Source organism: Canis aureus, chromosome 24 (assembly GCF_053574225.1).
Source record: "Canis aureus isolate CA01 chromosome 24, VMU_Caureus_v.1.0, whole genome shotgun sequence".
Classification (NCBI taxonomy): Eukaryota; Metazoa; Chordata; class Mammalia; order Carnivora; family Canidae; genus Canis; species Canis aureus.
The window spans coordinates 38,864,354-38,884,591 of record NC_135634.1 but is presented as its reverse complement, the minus strand read 5'-3'; the positions used below and the strand labels follow the sequence as shown (position 1 = coordinate 38,884,591).

The window sequence follows — 20,238 nt, the reverse complement described above, 5'->3', positions numbered from 1 at the left end:
ACGTGTTACTTCAGTAGCTGAGGGATTCTGCAGTGAAAAAAAATCCCTGCCTTCATGGAGCTGACATTTGGATGGGAGGAGAAAGGCCAGGAAATGAAATAAGGGAGGGGAGAAAAAGCAATCTGAGATTGGAATTTGGGGGTGAATTTGTAGGAGGAGACTGCTATTTTAAATGGAGTGGGCAGTTAAAGCTTCATTTTATGGTGATGACTGAACAGTTTTGAGGTTGATAAGGTGAATGAACCATGCAGATACCTGAGGGAAGAACATTTGAGAGACAGAATAGCAAATGAACAGATACCTTGAAACAAACCTGTTTGGCATACTCCAAAGAATAGCAAGGAGCCTGGTGTGGCTGGACCAGAGTGAGCAAGGAGGAAGAATAGGTGAAGTCAGATTATCAGATCAAATAATGTTTTGTAGTTTATAGAAGGACTTTAACTCCAAGAGAAATGAAAAGTCATTTGAGGGTTGAGAGCAGAAGAGTGACATGATTTATGTTTTTAGAAGGTCACTGGTTGCTCTATAATAGGGGGACAAAAGCAGTAACAGACCAGTTAGAGGCTGTTGGAATACTCTGAGAGATGATGATAGTTTGGACGAGGCTAGTAGTAGTGGAAGAGGTGAGTAGGAGTTGGATTCTGGGTACATTTAGGAGGTAGAGACAACAGAATTTCCTGTTGAATTAGAATCAAGGTGAGGGAATAAAGGAAATTACAAACTTTTTGGCCTTAGCAACTGGAAAGATGGAGTTGACATTTGCTTACTTGGAGGACTGCAGGGGAAGCGGACTTAGGGGCAAAGATAAAGATTTCTGTTTTGCACTTGGTATGTTTGCGATGCCTAATAGGTATTCAAGTCAAAATATTGAAAACATGGCTGAATATAGGACTCTGTATCAAGGAGAGAGGACCAGAGTATATAAATTTTGAGGTTAACTTAAGCTATGAGCATAGATGAAATCGCCTTCACCTGAAAACTGAGTTGTGGCTACACAAAAAAGTTCAGGTTTGGAGGTTGCTGTGAGGAGAAAGAACTGGTAAGCGGACTGAAATAGGAACTAGAGGAATAAGAATAAAAACAAGAGAATTGTAGTCCTTGGAAGGCAAGTGAGGAATCTGAAGGAGGAGTGATCAGCTCTTCAGTTGCTGCCAGATAGGTCGAGAGTGATAAGAACTAAGACTGACCATCTAGATTTAGCAGGATGGAAGTCACTGGTGACCTTGAGTCATTTAAATGAAATGGTAGCATTGATGAAAGCTTTATTGGAGTAGATGCAAGAGATAATGCAAAAAATGAGACTTGGAGACAGTGAATATAGAAATGTCTCAAGGCCTGTGATTTTTGCTGTAAGTGGAAAAAGACAAATTGGATAGTATTGGAGAAATAGTGGGTTTGTGAGGATTTGTTTTTAGGATGGGAAACTGATGATTTTGAATGTGGGTGGAAATTGTCTAGCAGAGAGGAAAGAATGTGATGATGCTGAGAAGGGAAATTGATAGGAAGGTCCTTGAAAAGGCGAGTTGGGATGGAACTAAACATTCTGTATACATATCATCTGGAGTCACCGCAGATTATGGTTCTGTAGGTTTGTGGTAGAGCCTGAAATTCTGCATTTTTAATAAATCCTTGATGATGCCTGTGTTTCTACTCCCTGTCTAGTTTGAGTATAAGACCTTAGTACTTTGAGCACGAATACAGTAGAGGTAGTATACTACGTAATGAAATTGGTCAACATGGTCGGGGTTTGTGCGTTTTCAGATTGTTTCTGTTTTCTGTAGAACAGGAAGCAAGTCATTATCCTAGAGTGAGGACAAAGGAGATGGTATAAAATCATCTAGGAAGGTAGAATCATTAGTCTTGTAGGATTATTGGGTTATACTCAGGACCCATTGTGGTTAGTGGTAATGAATTTAAACTGAGGTGTATTGAATATGAGTGTGGCTACACATGTTGGTGCGTGTGATGAGTAGGTGTGTAGATGGGGTTTAGAATGACAAATATTTTGGAGGGGTGGGGGGCAAGTGTTTCATGGGTGTATGCGAGGTAGCTACAAATAATGAACTGTGGAATCTAAATTGGGAAAGGAAGAAAATAAGAATGCTAGGTTAAACAGAAAATGTGGGCTTTTTTTGTTTTGTTTTTAATGGCAGGTCTTCTTCCAATCTTTAATTTGCTAGGGAGCTCTATAAATCTTGAAGAGAGGAAAATAGTGTTCATGTCCTCATTTTTTTTTTTTTTGGTAAAGATTTATTTATTTTAGAAAGAGTGCTGGGGAGGGCAGGGAGAGAGGGGGCAGAGGGAGCTGGAGAGAGAAACCTAAGCAGACTCTGTGCTGAGTGTGGAGCCAACATGGGGCTCAGACTCACTATCCTGAGATCATGACCTGAGCCGAAACCAAGAATCGGAGGCTTAAACCACTGTGACACCCAGCCACCCCCTAAATATTTTTTTAAATCAAGGAACTCTTTCTGTCTCAGTATCTCTCTGAGCTTGTATTCTACTAAATAAACTAAGGAAAAGATGTCTTACACTTTCGGCTAAAGCAAGTATTAACATCGGTGATTATGATTTCATTTAAGTTGGAGGGCATATGAGAAAGGAGGGAGGTCTTAAATGATTTCTTAAAAATTGCTCTGTCAGCTCTAAAAACTATTTTTATATGTATCCCTTTATTTTTGTTAAAGTAGACTGTTAACATCCGTATAAGTCATGCAGATTTATAATCATAGCCATATAACAAAATAGTTACTATATGGACAAATACAAGAAAGATTTTCAACCATTGGTGTTTTTTTTTTTGTCTCTTTCTCTCGGATATTACAGATGACCATGGATGAAAAATATGTAAACAGCATATGGGACCTTCTGAAAAATGCAATTCAAGAAATCCAGCGTAAGAATAACAGTGGTCTTAGTTTTGAGGAGCTCTATAGAAATGCTTATACAATGGTTTTGCATAAACATGGAGAAAAGCTCTACACTGGACTAAGAGAAGTTGTTACCGAACATCTCATAAATAAGGTATCCAACTTTAAAGGACTATTGCTAATTATATGGAATCTAGGAAATCCTTTATATACTATGTTGTACTTTGACTAGAAGTATTAGTTTTAAAGGCTTCAGGAAACCTATAGAAATAGTAATCAACTAATGGCTGTATTATAAAACCTACTTAAAACTTAAATCAGCTAAATCAGAATTTTTTATAATTGAGGGAAAATGAAGTTTGTGATTTATGATAAATAATTATCTGTAATCATAATTAAGGAAACAAACTTTGACTAATTTTTACAAATAGTTGTTTATTAATATATGAATTAGAGATCATTTTTTCCTTAAAATGCTTGACCAGTCAGTCCATTTTATCTTTCTTTACTTTCTATGTATATACGAAAATAAAGTAAAACTACATTGTTTAAAAAATACCATCTTAAGACTTTTCACCAGTTGAAATTGACTTACTTTAACTGAGTTCTATAGTAAATGTGAATTAAAAACAAAAAGATTACTCTTGGGCTATTAAAATTATAAAATGTTTCTTAGGTTCTAAAGAGATGTTTTTGCTATTTTAAATAAATGCTTAGCGCAAACTCTTCTCTTGCAAGTATGTCTTGCTTTAAGATTGTCAGATAAAATGTAAAATACCACAGATGGATAAAAACTCAGAGTTTTTGTGTGGTATTAGGGTGCTTGTTTTTTAAATTTTTATTTTGAAAAAAATGGAAAAGTTGTACCAGAATAGTACAATGATCTTTCGTATTATAGATATACCACTTGTTAACATTTTGTCACATTTTTCCTAATGTTTCTATTGATAACTTGTAATTATTACTATTATTGGTATTACGATTATTGCTGAAGAATTAGAGAATAAGTTTTAAATTCATTTCCCCTGAAACACTTAGGGATGTTTCCAAGAACCAGGAAATTCTGTCACCTAACCAAAGAATAATGTTCAAAATCAGGCAGTTTAACATTAGTATAATACCGTTATCTAATACAGTCCACATTCAAATTCATCAGTTGTTCTGTGTAGCAGTGATGTCCTTTATAGCAGTTTGTTTTCTGATCCAGGATCCAATCCAGGATCACACACTCAGCTCCTCAGCTTTTGGTCTTTCAGCACATTGACATTTTTGAAGAGTATAGGTCAGTTGTTTTGTAGATTGTCCCTCGGTTTTTGGTTTGTCTGATTGTTTCCTCATGACTAGTTTCAGGTTATGCATTTTTGGCAGGAATAATACATAAGTGATGTTGTGTCCTCAGTGCATCACATCAGGAGGCACATGATGTCAGTTTATCCCATTATTGGTGATGTTAACTTTGATCACTTGGTGTCCGCCAGATTTCTCCACTGTGAAGGTACCTTTTTTCCCTTTGTAATTCATAAGTAATTTGTTCAGATATATTTTGAGACTGTATAAATATCCTGTTCCCCAAGGATGTTTCATGTGATGTGCTAGCATCCATTGATGATTCTTGCATGAATCATTATTATTAAGGTGGTTACAAAGTAGTTACTTTCTATTTCTACTATTCCTTCCGTAATTTCTTTCTCTTACATGGGATTACATAAGCAGGTAGCTAGTATCTCATGAAGCAAGGTGATTGTGTTGTCCTGCAATCAACAGTTTCTTTAGTACTTACTCTGCACAGTGTTATAGGAAAATGCAGTGGATGCAAAGAGATAAGATATCCCTTGTTTATACTGTGATGTGAAAGATGTTGTAGACATTTAGATAACAGTGTGAGGCATTATATAATTAAGTGGCAAATGAATCGAATAGGCAATAAATGGATTGTAATGAGGGAGAGATTACCCTGGGCTGTAAGATTTCATGGGAAAGTATCAAATTGAACTGAGCCATGAAAAATTTGGGATATAAGTGAACAATGTGGAAGGCATTCCAGGATGGCAGATGTCATGTGATTATACAGAAATATATTGGGTACATTTAGGTGGTAAATAGAGTGTGATTGAGGTATATAGTAATTTATGGGGATTAGTGGATTCTAATATAAGGATGGCTTGGGAACAGATTGGGGAAAAACTTGAATGCCAAGCTAAGGAATTTGGACTTAACAGAGGAGGTTTTTAAGTGGATGATAATGTGATAGAATATTTTAAGAAGATTAAGATGAAAATGATACAAATGTAGAATTGGGGAGATGTTTGCTAGCAGCTGGGGAGGACCTGGAAACATTTGAGTAAAGTGACAGTCTATAAATGAATGGCTAGAGGAGATAACAAATTTTGTTTTAGGTAATATTGGAGATTTTTATAGTTGGAAGGTACCTTAGAAATCATTTTGTAGTGGGGAAATTGAGTGTGAGATCATCATAAAATGCTCAGCTGGAAATATCCTGTGTTTAGAGATATACAGATTTAGAGCCTGAGCAGGAACTCAAACTGAAGATCAGGATTGGATGTGTGGTAGCATGTATTCTGAGGAAGAAGTATTGGAGTTCAGAGAACAAAAATCCTAGAGCCAAAGGATGAATCTTCAAAAGCAAACTATGGTATGTAGGTGGGAAATGAAGAAGACTAATTTAAGAAACATGGCATCAAAAGAAAGAGGAAATGTGGAGTGGGAGAGTTTTGCTTAAAGCTATTGAAGGGGTGAAGATTATAGCAACTGTTTTCTTGGATATGGAGAGAGTATGGAATTGAGAACAGTAAAGTAAAAGTAGAATAGAAGCATTTGCCAGAGGTTCCATAGTGAATATGGTAGAGGTCACAACTAACTCTTACTTAGCATTTCGATGTGCTAGGTTCAGTTTCAGTGCTTTTACATGTGTTAATGGTCACAACCAAGTGAGCTGGAGAGCACTATTCTGTTTTACAAGTGGAGAAACCAAGGCACAAAGAATTAGTGATTTGTCCAGATTGACCTAGCTAGTAAGTGGCCTAACTGGAACAGTATTCGGGCAGCGTGGTTTCAGGCTGAGTCCCTGACTCCTCTTTAGATCTGCTCCTGAGGCATAATGAATGGATCAAAATGAAAAAAACATGCTGAAATTGAGGATGCAGGAGGGACTTCACATCAGTTGGATCAGTGTTTGTAAAGTTGTAGTCTTTTAAATTCTAGTTCTTGGTTTACTTATAATTAAAATGAAGGAGCTAGCAGTAATATCTCCTGAGATTCTTTAGTTCTAAAACTATTACAAATCTAATAATTAAGCCATGCATCTTCTGAAAATGAGATGAAGAGATTTGGAGTAGCCTTTTTTGGGAATATACTAAGGAATTGGCAAGTGAGGAAAAAAGATAGCTCAGTAGGAATTGGCCTGAATGTGTGATTCGCCTTTTTTGTTTGTTTTGAAGCATTGCTTTGCACCTTGGGCACAGTTGCAGAAAAAACATCTGTACTTACACGCTGTGTTGAAAATTGGCTCATTCAAAAAGTAAGGAGAGGAGGGGATACCAGAGTGGGAAGTCCGTGTTTAAGTGATTTTTGGACTCAGAAACATGGTTAGGTAGAAATTGAAGTCATGTGAACAATAATTCTATGGTAACTGTAAGAGCTTCAGTATATTTGTGAGTTGCTAAAGTGGTCCCATATCTAAGGTTAACTATAGGCAGTTCCTATAATATGTTCCAAAGAACATGAATTCAAGTTAATGGTGCTGAAGAAATTATATACACTAAATTCTTTTTATTTTTCTTATATAGGCATTAGTGATACATGAGCAGCATCTGAAAATGTTAATTTTTTTTTCCACGAATGCTCATTTGACCAGTTTTAACTAGGAAATGTACCAATATCAGTATATCTAATGATTGGTTTCTTTATTTCAGTTGAATTAAGTCTTTTAACCTCAGGTAGTGTCTATGCTTTCATTTTTGTGTCTTTCATTTATCTTCATTCTTACGAAAACTTTTAATAATTGTACAAATATGGTACTACCCCCCCCCCCAAAAATACAATACTACTCTATGAAGGGGGGACACAGCCCAAAGAAATTTGTTAACTGACAGGCAGAGCCATCATATAGTAGCCTAAATGTGCTCTGATGTAGGAAATCTCCCGTTTTTTCCTACCAGATGTACAGAAGTGTGGTTTGCATGAAAATTGATATTGGTATTGACTTGTTTGTATATTGTACTTTCTGATTGGAAGGTGAGAGAATGGGTTAGGGTTCTGGGGTATGAAAGTAGCCATCTTCAGTTCACAAAACGTTTTCCTTTTTGTGGTTCTGAAAGCTTTACTGTGTGGTCTAGTCATCAGGCTTTTTTGTTGTTCACTGTGCTTTTAGCACTTTACTGAACTATGTAAGCAATGATACTTCTTTTAAATCAGTTATTTTCTACTAAAGTGTACATTTTAGTGCTATGGTTTATAGGTAGCCAGAACCTATTTTTTTCACGTTGAGGATTCAAATGAAATACAATTTTTATGCAGAATCAGTTGCTAGTACCCTGGTTGTAGTATGAGAATAGTAAACATCTGAGCAACACCTTTGGTGTAAAACAGAGTGGCACAGACTATCAGGGCAGATGAATGGAGGAACTTCTCTGAGATGAAAGTAATTGATTGTTGGCTTTATTTATTTATTTTTAAAGATTTTATTTATTTTATTCATGAAAGACACAGAGAGAGGCAGAGACACAGGCAGAGGAAGAAGCAGGCTCCATGCAGAGAGCCTGATGTAGGACTTGATCCCAGACTCTGAGATCACGCTATGGGCCCAAGGCAGGCACTAAACTGCTGAGCCACCCAGGGATCCCCAGATTGTTGGCTTTAGAAGTGAGTTCACAAAATTGAAGAAGACCTAGAAAAGCCAAATGTTTTTCTCTTACTTGATGGTAGTATATTCTTCCTACCTCTAGAAGAATGTTCCCTTTGAGGAAACTGAGACCCAAAGGAACTCAGTGAATTTCTCTAGACCACACAGCAAAACTTAGATAGTGATATGGGTAGCGTTTGTGCCTTGCTATAGGAAAAAAAAAATCTCATTTTAGTAAATATGAAAACATTTCAGAATTCACAGGGATTACCTTTTCTTTAACATTTGTTCCTAAATAAAATAACTTTAAAAGTGTGGTTATAGGGGATCCCTGGGTGGCGCAGCGGTTTGGCGCCTGCCTTTGGCCCAGGGTGCGATCCTGGAGACCTAGGATCGAATCCCACATCGGGCTCCTGGTGCATGGAGCCTGCTTCTCCCTCTGCCTATGTCTCTGCCTCTCTCTCTCTCTCTGTGACTATCATAAATAAATAAAAATTAAAAAAAAAAAAAGAAAAAGTGTGGTTATACTAGAGAAAAAAAATCTTTCTAGTTTTAAGGATTTTAAATTTTTTTAAGATATTATTTATTTGAGAGAGAGAGCGTAAGTGGGGTGAGGGATGGAGGGAGAGGCAGATTCCCCACTGATCAGGGAGCCAGATGCGGGGCTTGATCCCAGGACTCCGGAATCGTGACCTGAGCTGAAAGCAGACGCTTAACCTACTGAGCCACCCAGGTGCCCTGAGGATTTTAATATTACAGATAATTTTCTCAAAAATAACCATATAAGACTTATTATTACCTTATTCCACATTCAGAAGTATGTATTATTTGCCAGCGTCTGACTTAAGTATATTCATTTGATCCCTGTACTCAGAGAACAGCTAAACAAGTAAACAAATGTTTAGTTATTATGAATCATGAACAGGACACAGTGATAGAGAAAAATGATGTGGGCAACTACATAGGGCAAGAAAGGGCTTTTTGAGTAAAAGGAGACTTGAAGAATAAGAAGGTGCTCATGAGAAAAGTGGGTTGCAGAGCATTCCAGGAAAGGGGGGATGGCTATAGAACATTTTTCTTTACAGGACCAGGTAGTCAATATTTTCAGCTTCTTAAGCCATATATTTTCGGTCATCAGTTCCTCAACTCTTCTATTGTAGCATCAGAGGAGCAATAGACCATATGTAATGAATGAATGTGGCAGTTTTCCAATACAACTTTATTTTAAAAAGACAGCAGGCCATCCTTTGCCCAGTCCCTGGAATAGAGAAATTGAAAACAAAGCCTGTTGTGAATGGGGAATTAAATATTGAGAGTGGGGAAGAATGGGACAAAGATGAGGTTTGGAGAGAGACATTGAAGGCCATAGTATAAGGGTTTCATAATTATATGTACGTTAGGAAGCCATTCAAGAATTTTAAGCAAGACAGTGACATGATCTGATACAGATTTTTAAAATATTACTCCAGTTGCTGTGTGATGAATAAATTAGAGGGCCCAAGAATGGAAGTGAGGGGAGTAGGAAGGAATAATCCAGTAATTCAGGAGAGAGATAATGGTGATTTATACCAGTGTAGTGACAGTGGGAATAGAAGATTTCAGAGTCAGGATACTTTGAATGTAGAAAGATTGTTACTTCTGAATAGATTGATTGGGGAATGAGGAAGAGAAAATCCAAGATGACTTCTAGGTTTTTGGCTCTCTGACAACAAGGTGTTTCCATTTTTTAAATTTAGGTTTGGGGTAGAAAAAGGAACTCAGTTTAAACAGGTTAATTTTAAGATGCCAATGAAATTGGATATGCAAATCTAGTTCTGAGAAATTTGGACTGGAAATATAAATTTGGGGATCGTGAGCATATAGATGGTGCTCAAAGCTTTGGAAGTAGTTGAAATCACACAGAAAAGAGAAATGAGGAATTTAATCGTGAGAAATTAAAACATTTCAGGTAGATTTGAGGATTGCAGTGGAAACCAGAAAATGGCCAGATTCAGCTCTGACTTTGTTATAAAATACTTTAATGTCAGCATTTATTTAGCAGAGTTGTGGTTTTCATAACCATTTTGTTTATCTGTGTTTGTGTATGTGTTTAATGGCTCTCTAAAGGCCATTTTAAACTTCAACATAGTAGTGCTAATCAGTTTTGTTTCTTGTGTGTAGGGTTAGGTAAGGATGGAGCTTTTTTTTTTTTTTTCCTCCTTCAGCTTTATTGAGGTTTACCTGACAAAATTATAAGATATTTAAAGTGTCTTGTTCTATTTTTTGGAGTCTTTACAAAGATTCCTTTTTGGGATTTAAACTTGACAAGATGTTTAAGTTCATAGTAAGGTAACTGAGGACTTGCTTTTGCATCTTCTGTCTACTACTGAATACTTCATATTTAATGAAAATATCTCTTTGAGAGGAAGGCAGAATAAGGGAGCTTGATCTGCTCACTTTTCATTCATTTACATAACTTCCTATCGAGGACTTCTTATGTGGTAGGCACTGGTCTAATAATTTAGAAGTTACTGCAGTAGAAAAAATACTGGGTAAAAAGTAGGGAGAACTGGGCTTTAGACCTAATTCTGCCACTAACAGTCTTGAACAAATTACTAGACTTTTCTGGATTTAAGATTATTAATTTATAAAATGAGATTGGCATTGGTTTTGTTCACTTAAATCAGCTTTAAAATTATATAATGATTATGTGTCTTGATAATTTTGGTTTTTTAAGACTGAGGAAGATTATAGTTTTCAAGTTTACTGTTGTCCTTTCCTGTGCCACGATACGTATTTAGAATAAAAACAATTTTTATTGGTTTGTTAAAATCAGAGGAGAAACTTTCTTTGGTTTTAATGTGGCAGGAACTTTATTCCAATTTTGCGATGCTTAATAGGTTTCTTAGATTTGCCTTGTGCTTAATTTTGTCTTCTCTCTCAAATTCTGACTCTATAGTAATAATTGAATAATAACATGGTAGCCTCATAAAGGAGCTAAATCTTGTGCTTTGAAAGTTTAAACAGAAAAGATGTTGACTTTTAGCTCTACTAGAAACAACTTCTTACTGCTAGGAAAGAACATTTATTTCAGTGGTTTTAAAAGTCTTTTTCTGAGCACTGGGTATTACATGTAAGTGATGAATCACTAAATTCTACTCCTGAAACTAATATTACACTATACTGTTAACTCACTGGAATTGAAGTAAAAACTTGAGATTAAAAGAAAAAAGAGAATTCATCCTATAGATATATTTAAATATGTACATAAAGAGTACTTACACTAATATTTATTGTAGCATTGTTATTTAAATGCTAAAAATGCTGAAAACTAAATGTTCACTAATAGACTATTGAATAAGTGGAATTATATCTGCACAATGAAAAAAAATGAAATCATCCATATATTTTCTTCTTCAAATAATCTCTTTGGGCGGAAGGCAGAATAAGGGAGCTTGATCCTGCTCACTTTTCATTCATTTAGAGAACTTCCTATCAAGGACTTCTTATGTAGTAGGTAGGCACTGGTCTAATAAGCATTTGCATTAGATCAAATGTCTTTGCCTTTGGGGAGCTTATGTTTTGGACTTAAGCATTTGAATCTGTGCCTAGTAATCTGGTCAGTTCTAAGCACTTTGTTTTACAGGTAGAGAAACTGAAGTTTTGAGGGAGAATAGTTTGACTTTTTAAATGACTTTCTTGTTTTAGGGTGTGTGTGTGTTAAACTGAAAAATCTTTTTTGTGAAATAACACCCTATTTTTTTGTGTGTAGGCTTTCATTTGCTGAAAATGATGTCTCTGTACAAGCTGTTTTTTCAACATGTTGATTTTTCTCCATTTTTGAAGGGAGAATGAGAAGAGCCAGAATTTTAAATATTATATTTATTCACCAGTAAATTAAAGTGTTTCTATGAGGGTACTAATTGCATGTGGAAATGAAGATGGTATTTCTTGGTAAGCTTTGGACTATTTTGTAAGCCAGTTACTTAATAGACAGCTTTTTTTTTTTTTTTAATATTTTATTTATTCATGAGAGGCAGGGACATAGGCAGGAGGAGGAGAAGCAGGCTCCATGCAGGGAGCCTGATGCGGGACTCGATCCCGGAACTCCAGGATCACACCCTGAGCTGAAGGCAGATGCTCAACCAGTGAGCCATCCAGGCGTCCCAAGACTTAGCTTTTTTTAATAAAGCTTTTCTTTATTGCTTTTCCTTTCTTTTTAGGCAAATGTGAATGAACGTAGAGGGTTTTTTTTTATGGCATTTATGTACAGAATATATTATAATGTTTGCAGTGAATTACAAAAGGATATTGATAGAAACAGGATAAGATTTTTGTTAGCAAAGACAGATTCGGTACAGAGGCCCACAAATATTGAATCTCCTGTGTTTCATCTACCAAAAAATAATTAAGACACTATGCTTGTCAGCAAGAATCTCCCAATTTTAGTGAGGTAATCAGTTTTGAAGGGGAATTATTTTGCTGAGGAATTCAGGGCAAAGTATAAAGAGGAGGTCACTTTTTTGTATATTTTTTTATTGGAGTTCGATTTGTCATCATATGGCATAACACCCAGTGCTCATCCTGTCAAGTGCCCCCCTCAGTTCCCGTCACCCAGTCACCCCAAACCCCTGTCCACCTCCCTTTCCACCACCCCTTGTTCGTTTCCCAGAGTTAGGAGTCTCTACTGTCACCCTCACTGATATTTCCCACTCACTTTCTCGAGGAGGTCACTTTTGATGACCCTTAAAGAATTATTAAAGATTCATCATGTGATCAAAGGCAAAAGATAATCAAGAAAATGGCATGAATAAAAAAGGCAGGTAGGTGTGAGCATTGCCAGGTAAGATCATTGTAGATGGAATATAAAAGGCCTTAGATATGTTTGTTGGGAATGAGAGTGGTAAATTTGGTTGGACTAGGTTTTGAAAAACATTGTAGGGGATTTGGGTTTTATTCTGTGGTTGATGGAAGCCATTGGTTTTTAGTCTCCCAAAAGAGACTAGTGAAGATGGAATGAAAGATTTGGTAAGTATGCCATCCTCAGTGCTTCGTTGTTGCATATCTTTTGTTCTCCTGACATCCCTTTTTTCTAACTTAAGTTGTTGAAGGAAACAGGACCTATTACGAACCTATTACGTTGAATATTGGAGTTGTTGAGGGTGATGACAGGAAGAAGGCTGTCTGAGCTAGCAGTACAAGCCTTTTAATGAATATGATTTGGAAGAGTGACTTGAATATGAATAGAGTAATCCCAAAGAGGAAGAGAGATTGGGGATAAATGTAGGGAATAGAGTTTATTAGAGAGTTAGGAAGATAGCAGCCATAAGACAGGAGGGGCATAAGAAGTTGAGAAGTTGAAAGGATTCTACTTTGAAAGGACTGGTAAGAGAAATGATGTTGGGGAGAGCCAAGCGTAAGGTGTTAACTTTATTTGGTAAATTCACTCATGTTAAATATCAGCTATTCCCACTTAAATTGTTGCCTAAGACTATAAGCACTGTAAGGGCAAGTACCCCTTTCTGTCTTGTTTTCTGTTGTATTTTCTAGTGATGTTCTTTTAATATTTATTTTTTAAAAATATTGTGCAACCTAGGACCTGTTTTATTCATCTTTTTGTCTCCTTCATATAGTTGGCACTCAATAATTATCTATTGAAATGAATCTCTGAGAATACTACTAGTCAAATGGGAACCATGGTTTATATCTACCAGCTGCCAGATTCTATTAATTGCTGAATAGTTTAAGCAGAGTTATATCACCATTTTAAAGCACAGTAAAATTTGGGGGCTATATATCTCTCATTTTTTGAGTTGAGTGGGCTGGGAGCTAGATCATGTGATCCTGTGGAACCATGGGGTTTTTCTTCCTCCATATTACTCAAGAGAACAAAAAGACTAGTTGCTGAATTGCTATGCTGTGTTCATGTTTTACTACTTATTCTGTCAGTGGCTTTGTTTAAAGTTTAATTACGGTACTACCACTATAATGGTTTTTAAAGTATATCTTTTGTCTTAACCATTGTGAACGTAATATTTTACAAGTGGTAGATAATTCCTGTCCTTCATTGGTATACTACTTTATCTTTCAGTATTCCTTTCCAGCCATTACGGTTTTCATGGCACTACTTTATACGCATCAGGAAATCCTGATTTTTCTGATGTTTATTTTTTTTTAAGTTAATATTTGAACTAAGAACGTATTTTTGTAAAATGATACCAAATCTAGGTGATTTCTTATTTCAACATGTAGCAAATATTCTTTATGTATGAAATTATAAAAATATGTTGTCCTAATTCCCACTGAGTGCCCCTGCTTTCAGCCTTATGATTCTATAGTGCTATTCATTGTACTCTACTTTGTATTAAAGTTGTATGACTGTGGGGATCCCTGAGTGGCTCAGCGGTTTAGCTCCTGCCTTTGGCCCAGGATGTGATCCTGGAGTCCTGGGGTCAAGTCCCACGTCAGGCTCCCTGCATGGAGCCTGCTTCTCCCTCTGCCTGTGTCTCTGCCTCTCTGCTCACCACCCCCTCTCCCCCGTGTCTCTCATGAATAAATAAATAAATAAAATCTTTAAAAAAAAAAAAGGTATGAATGCTGATATTAGGCTCCTTTTCTCCCTTCCCCCATAAAGATTGTAAAGTGGCTGAATACATTTTGTATCCCCCCCCCATAGTGGCTAGCACCCTGCTTTGCTTTTTAGAAGTAATCATTAAATATCTGAATTGACAGTTTGAAGATTTTTATGTATTCTTTGGAATTGAGAGCTTCGTTTTGGTTGCTTAAAGAGTGAGTGGGGAAATACTGCCACTAGAAATTAATTTTATGTTGAGATTACAAGTGGTGTGCTCTTTGTAACATTCTTAAACTTGTATTACTAACTATATAACTCAATGTGTTAGTAAAATTGCAGAAGAATCTTCTGACAGCAATCAAGAAACAAGCTTTCCCTGTAATAGCTATATTACTGTTTTGTCAGTGGTACTTGTAGGATTCCTCTCATCAAGACTGCCACCTTTATTCTGAAAGTTAGTGAAAATAATGGGAACCAATACTGTCCGTCTAGAAAATATCAAGAGGGTAGTGAATTTTTTTAAAAAGATTATTTATTTTATTTATTCATGAGAGACAGAGAGAGAGGCAGAGACACAGGCAGAGGGAGAAGCAGGCTCCATGCAGGGAGCCTGACGTGGGACTTGATCCTGGGTCTCCAGGATCACGCCCTGGGCTGAAGGCGGCGCTAAACTGCTGAGCCACCCGGGCTGCTCAAGGGCAGTGAATTTTCATCATTGAGGGAATCTATTAAGTGAATTCTTGGAAAGTTTAAGATGTCTACAAAAGTTAAGATTAATGCTCCTGAACTTAGCAGAATTTGTTTTGAAATACAGAAATCTTACGGTTGTTATATATTGAGAGAGAGCAACATCTATTTACCAGGCTTATATTAAATATACATATAATAGGATATTAACTGCTTTACAAACTCCTCAACTTATAGAGTAAAAGGATTCCTTCCAGTTAATGGAGAAATTTCTGTTTTTTAGCAGAAAGGAAAGCAAGAATCAAGTGGAAATTGGGAGTTTAGGAAATAAACTGTATAAAGTATGCAACCACGTGTGGTATATGTATGTATGTATGTTTTATGTCATGTTTATTAAAATCTAAGATACTTAATGTAGATACCTAGGATCCAAGATTGTGCATTTCTAAAAAGCTTCAGGGTGGTGGTGATAATGATGATAATGATGATGGTGGCAACAGTTTTGACCAGGATCCTGTTCTATGGACCACACTTTGTATAGTAGCAAGATCAGATATTTATGTGATAAGATTATGGTTGTAGCAAATGCTTATATGGCATTTACTGTGGGCTGGGCCTTTTTGTGAGCATTATTTATATACACGTTTTATCCACACAACAGCTCCTTAAAATAGGTGCTCTTATTATTCCTCTTTCATAAAAACTTGCGACACAAAAAAACTAAGTTACTAGCGGTTACATATCTACTAAATGTTGGGTCTGTGATTTGCATCAGGCAGGCAAACTTTCAGCATCTGTACTCCTTTCTTTGCTGCCACTATTCACTCTATGTGACTGTTACATAAAAATAGCAAAATGTTACACTATTTCTTTTTATAATCTTTGAAATCAGAGCTTTCAGGAGAAAGGGAAGAGCTATAAAGCTTTTAAAAAACTGTGTCAGATTAGGAGAGATACCTTCTATGCTCCATGGTTCCTAGGACTGTAGAGATTGACTTCTGTAGGTAGCCACTTTTATTGTAGGTAGCCACTTTTATTGATAGCTTTATGTCACATCATTCTGGGGTGATGAAAGGTTTTTGAGATCTTCAAGAATGACTCTTCAATGATATTCCTTGGAAGAATAAAGTTTATGTAACTGGTAAAATTTGTGAAGTGACAAGCCCCCAGATCATATGTACAGGACCCTGAAAAAATTCTGATATAAGTGGGAACTTAAATGCTATTTTTGATGTTGTAAATGTTGCATATTTATGTAAATAGTTTACTCAAGTGAAGTAATCAATATTTGCTTTAGAATTCAGAGCCAGATAGGTACTTAGCAGACATCCTGTGGCTCTCAATTTTTATTCAAACAATGGAAAATACCACTTTTAAAATCAAACAAAACCAATATAAGTCACCATTTACTCAGGGAAAATGGAGCCTGCCCTGCAGTGGTAGTAAGACATCTTGTGGCTCTAGTCCACCCCAGTGATACTATGAGTGAGACGAGTTACAGACCAGCTAGGTTAAGTAACTTACTCAAAGTCCTAATTAGTGGCTGCCCTGGAAAGTCTCAGATACTAATTTGATTGTTTTAACTTGTGAGTGATTGTTAAATACTACGTATTTCTAAGAGATTACATCTTTTAAAGTTTTAGTTTCTCTGTGATATTTTTTAAATGTTTTTTTTGTATAATTAGTGTGTGCTCCGTGTTATTCATGACCCACTTTGTGTTTTTAATACATGGTGTGTATTTCAATGCAAAATAATGCTACATGCAATTTTCTGTACTTGAGAGATTTGTCTATATTTGAATTAAATACTGTCCTGGGTTTTAAGACTTTTTAAGAAGGAAGGCCTTAATTTTCAGTAGTCCATATCATCATTAATTATATGGCTCATATCTAGTTTCAGTGGACTTTAGAGCTAACATCTTTATAATTAGTTTTAGCTGATGAATTTCTCTGTATTACCTAAACATTTAATTAGGATTGGCTGGCTGGGATTTTGCCCAGGCATTGAAACTTACAGGGTGAAAAAAACCTTTTAATTAATGATTTAATTGTGTGTGTTGGGGCCAAGGGTGGGGCGGGGGGAGACTGTGCAGATTATTAATGTCTTTTGACTCTCCAACCAGCCAAGAGCTCCTGGCCCAGTTTTGGCCTCCTTGTCAATCCATGAAGATACTTCGATAAGAAGACTCAAGGGCAAAGCCTGGGAGCTTGTAGGTCTTAGGCCTGCTTAGGGCTCTACTGTCATCCTCCTTTCCATCCTCCTCTTCCTTTGCCAGTATTTTGATTGATTTGAGGATGTGTTTCTTGCAGCTTCGACATTATCAGTGAATAGATTTTATCACAATGTTGAAAAATAAACATTTTTTTGACTTAGTAATTCCACTTTAATCTTTGCCTGGACGTAATTAAAAGGACAGGAAAAGCTATGTTACAGAAATGAAAAATGTAGTATTCTGCTAATTTGAATTATTCCAGAGTCATTCAGAAGTTGACACTCTTGAAGTAATTAACAATTCTTTCGTTGTTTGGCTTTCAGGTTGCTTTAAAAAAATTTAAAAAGATTTTATTTATTTATTTGAGAGAGAGAGAAAACATGTGAGCCGAGAGAGCACAAGCTGGGAGGTGGCGCAGAGGGAGAGGGAGAAGCAAAATCACTGCTGAGCAGGGAGCCTGATGCTGTACTCTATCCCAAGACCCAGGATCATGACTTGAGTGGAAGGCAGAAGATTGACTGAGCCACAGGGCACCCCTCAGGTTGCTTTTAAGAATAAACATGATGGCATCCTAGTTTATGCTTATGATATATAATAATAATAAAATGGCCCAACCTGAGAGTCATAATTGTTGCAAGTTTTAAAAAGTCAGTATCCATAAAATTAGCCTTTTATTTTCATGTACAGTTCAATGAATTTTAGCCCATGCATATAGATTGATAGAACTGCTGTCATGATCAATACAGAACATGTCTTCACCCCAGAACATTCCTTGTTTTTCCTTTATAGTCATATCCTCCTCCTGCCCCTATACCTGGCAGCCACTGATCTGTTCTCTCACTATAGTTTTGTTTTCTCAAGAATGTCATGTAAATGGAATAATACAGTCTGTAACCTTTTGAGACAAATATCTTTCATTCATCATAATTATTTTGAGGTTGAACCAAAATGCTGTATGTGTCTGTAGTTTGTTCCTTTTTATTGCTGAATGATAAATTCTGTTGTATGAATGTACCACAGTTTACATATCCATTTACCTATTTACTTGTTGAATGACTTTTGGCTTGTATGTAGTTTTTGTGATTATGAAGAGAGCTACTGTGAACATTCATGTGTAGATTTTATGTGAATATAAGTTTTCATTTCTCTAGGATAAATACCTAGGAGTGGGATTTCTGGGTCATATGCCAAACTTTTTCTACAGGTCTGCAATATTTTGCATTCCTATTAGCAGTGTATAAGAAGAGTTCTGGTTGCTTGGCACTTGGTATTGTCAGTATATTTTATTTTAGCTACTAAAGTGGATTTGTAATTGTATCTCATTTTTTAAATTTTTCGTTTTCTTAATGGCCAGTGCTGAGCATCTTTTTATGTGCAGAATTGCCTTTATATAACCTCTTTGGTTGGTGAAGTGTCTGTTCAAGTTTTTTTGCCCCTTTCTTAAATACTTTCTTTACTGAGTTGTAAGAGTTTTTATGTCTCTATATATGGCGATATATTTAGAGATTCTGGATACAGATCATGTGATATTTTCTCCCAGTCAGTAGCTTATTTATTGTTTTAGCAGTGTCTGTAAAATAGTTTTTAATTTTGATGAGGTCCAGTTTATCATTTTTTTCTTTTACAGATCTTGCTTTTTGGTGTTTTGTTGGCAGTTGCTTAAAATCTCAGATGAAGCCTTTTTCTTTGAATTACTATCATGCTTTGAAAATGATATAACTAGACATTTTTCTCCTAAAACAAAGGTTAATGTTGAATGTTAATTGTTCTTTAAAAAATCAGGACTCCAAATTGTATCAATATTATTAAAACTATACAAAAACATACTTGTGTTGAAGAAATCCTGCAAAGGCAAGGAACAGAAATGGCTAGTGTGTGGCTCTTAAATCAGTGGTTTCCTAATCCTGACTGTTGTATGAGAATCACCTGGGTAGCTTTAAAAAAGAGAGAGAGAGATTGTCTTTTCTTGGTCTTGGGTTTTTTAAGTCAGTTTTAGATTGATAGCAGAATTGAGGAGAAGGTGCAGACATTTCCCATATTTCCACTGTCTCCCCCACTATCAGCATCCCATGCCAGAGTGGTACGTTTGTTACAGTGACATATCATTATCCCCCAAAGTTCATAGTTTATATTACATTCTTGGTGTGTTGTACATAATGTGTTGTACATTCTGTGGACTTTAATGAATGCATAATGAAATGTATCTACCATATGCAATAGTTTCACTACCCTAAAAATCCTCTCTGCTCTGCCTATTCATCTCTCCTTCCACCCTAATGCCTGCCACCTGATCTTTTTCTTCTTTTAATTTTTTTATGATCTCTTTAGTTTTGACTTTTCCAGAATGTCATGGAGTTGGAATGATATGGTATGTAGTAGCATTTTCAGATTGTGTTCTTTTACTTGGTAATATGTGCTTAAGGTGCCTTTATCTATTTTCATGGCTTAATGGATCATTTCTTTTTAGTGCTGAATAATATTCTATTGTCAGAATATACCAGTTTATTGTTTCACCTACTGAAGGACATTTTGGTTGCTTCCACATGTCGGCAATTATAAATTAAGCTGCTGTAAACATCTGAGTTTGGGGTTTTGTTTGGACGTAAGTTGTCAACTCCTTTGGTATTTATAGCAAGGAGCATAATTGCTGGATTGTACAGTAGGTGTACATGCAGTTTTGTAAGAAACTGCCAAACTGTCTTCCAAAGTGGCTGTGTACCATTTTGCATTCCTACCAGAAATGAGCAAAAGTGCTTGTTCCCTATATCCTCAGCAGTATTTGGTGGAGTCTGTGTTTTGGATTTTGGCCATTCTAATAAATGTGTAAGGGTATCCCATTGTTGTTTTAAACTGCAGTTTACTTTTCTTTTTAGATTTTAAGTAATCTCTACACCCAATATAGGGCTCAAACACACAACCCTAAGATCAAGAATCACACACTCCACCAGGCATCCTTCAGTTTGCAATTTCTTGATCAGATATAGAACATCTTTCATTATGCAAATTTGCCACCTGGTTATCTTTTTGGTGAGGTGGCCATATCTTTTGCCAATA

General features: G+C 36.1%; 1 protein-coding gene across 5 annotated transcripts in view; it reads left to right on the top strand.

Annotated features, from left to right (window-relative positions):
• The window catches only part of CUL3 (cullin 3), an 87,335-nt gene that overhangs the window by 17,002 nt on the left and 50,095 nt on the right, over positions 1-20,238 (top strand). For 3 of the 5 annotated variants that reach the window (XM_077868980.1, XM_077868979.1, XM_077868981.1), the window contains exon 2: positions 2,827-3,024. The exons of 1 other annotated variant lie outside the window; for it this stretch is intronic. In XM_077868980.1, coding sequence (XP_077725106.1) covers positions 2,827-3,024 — 198 coding nt within the window. Of the gene's footprint in view, positions 1-2,826; positions 3,025-4,302; positions 4,366-20,238 lie in introns of those variants that run through there. One more of the 5 variants, XM_077868983.1, reaches the window with a different exon arrangement.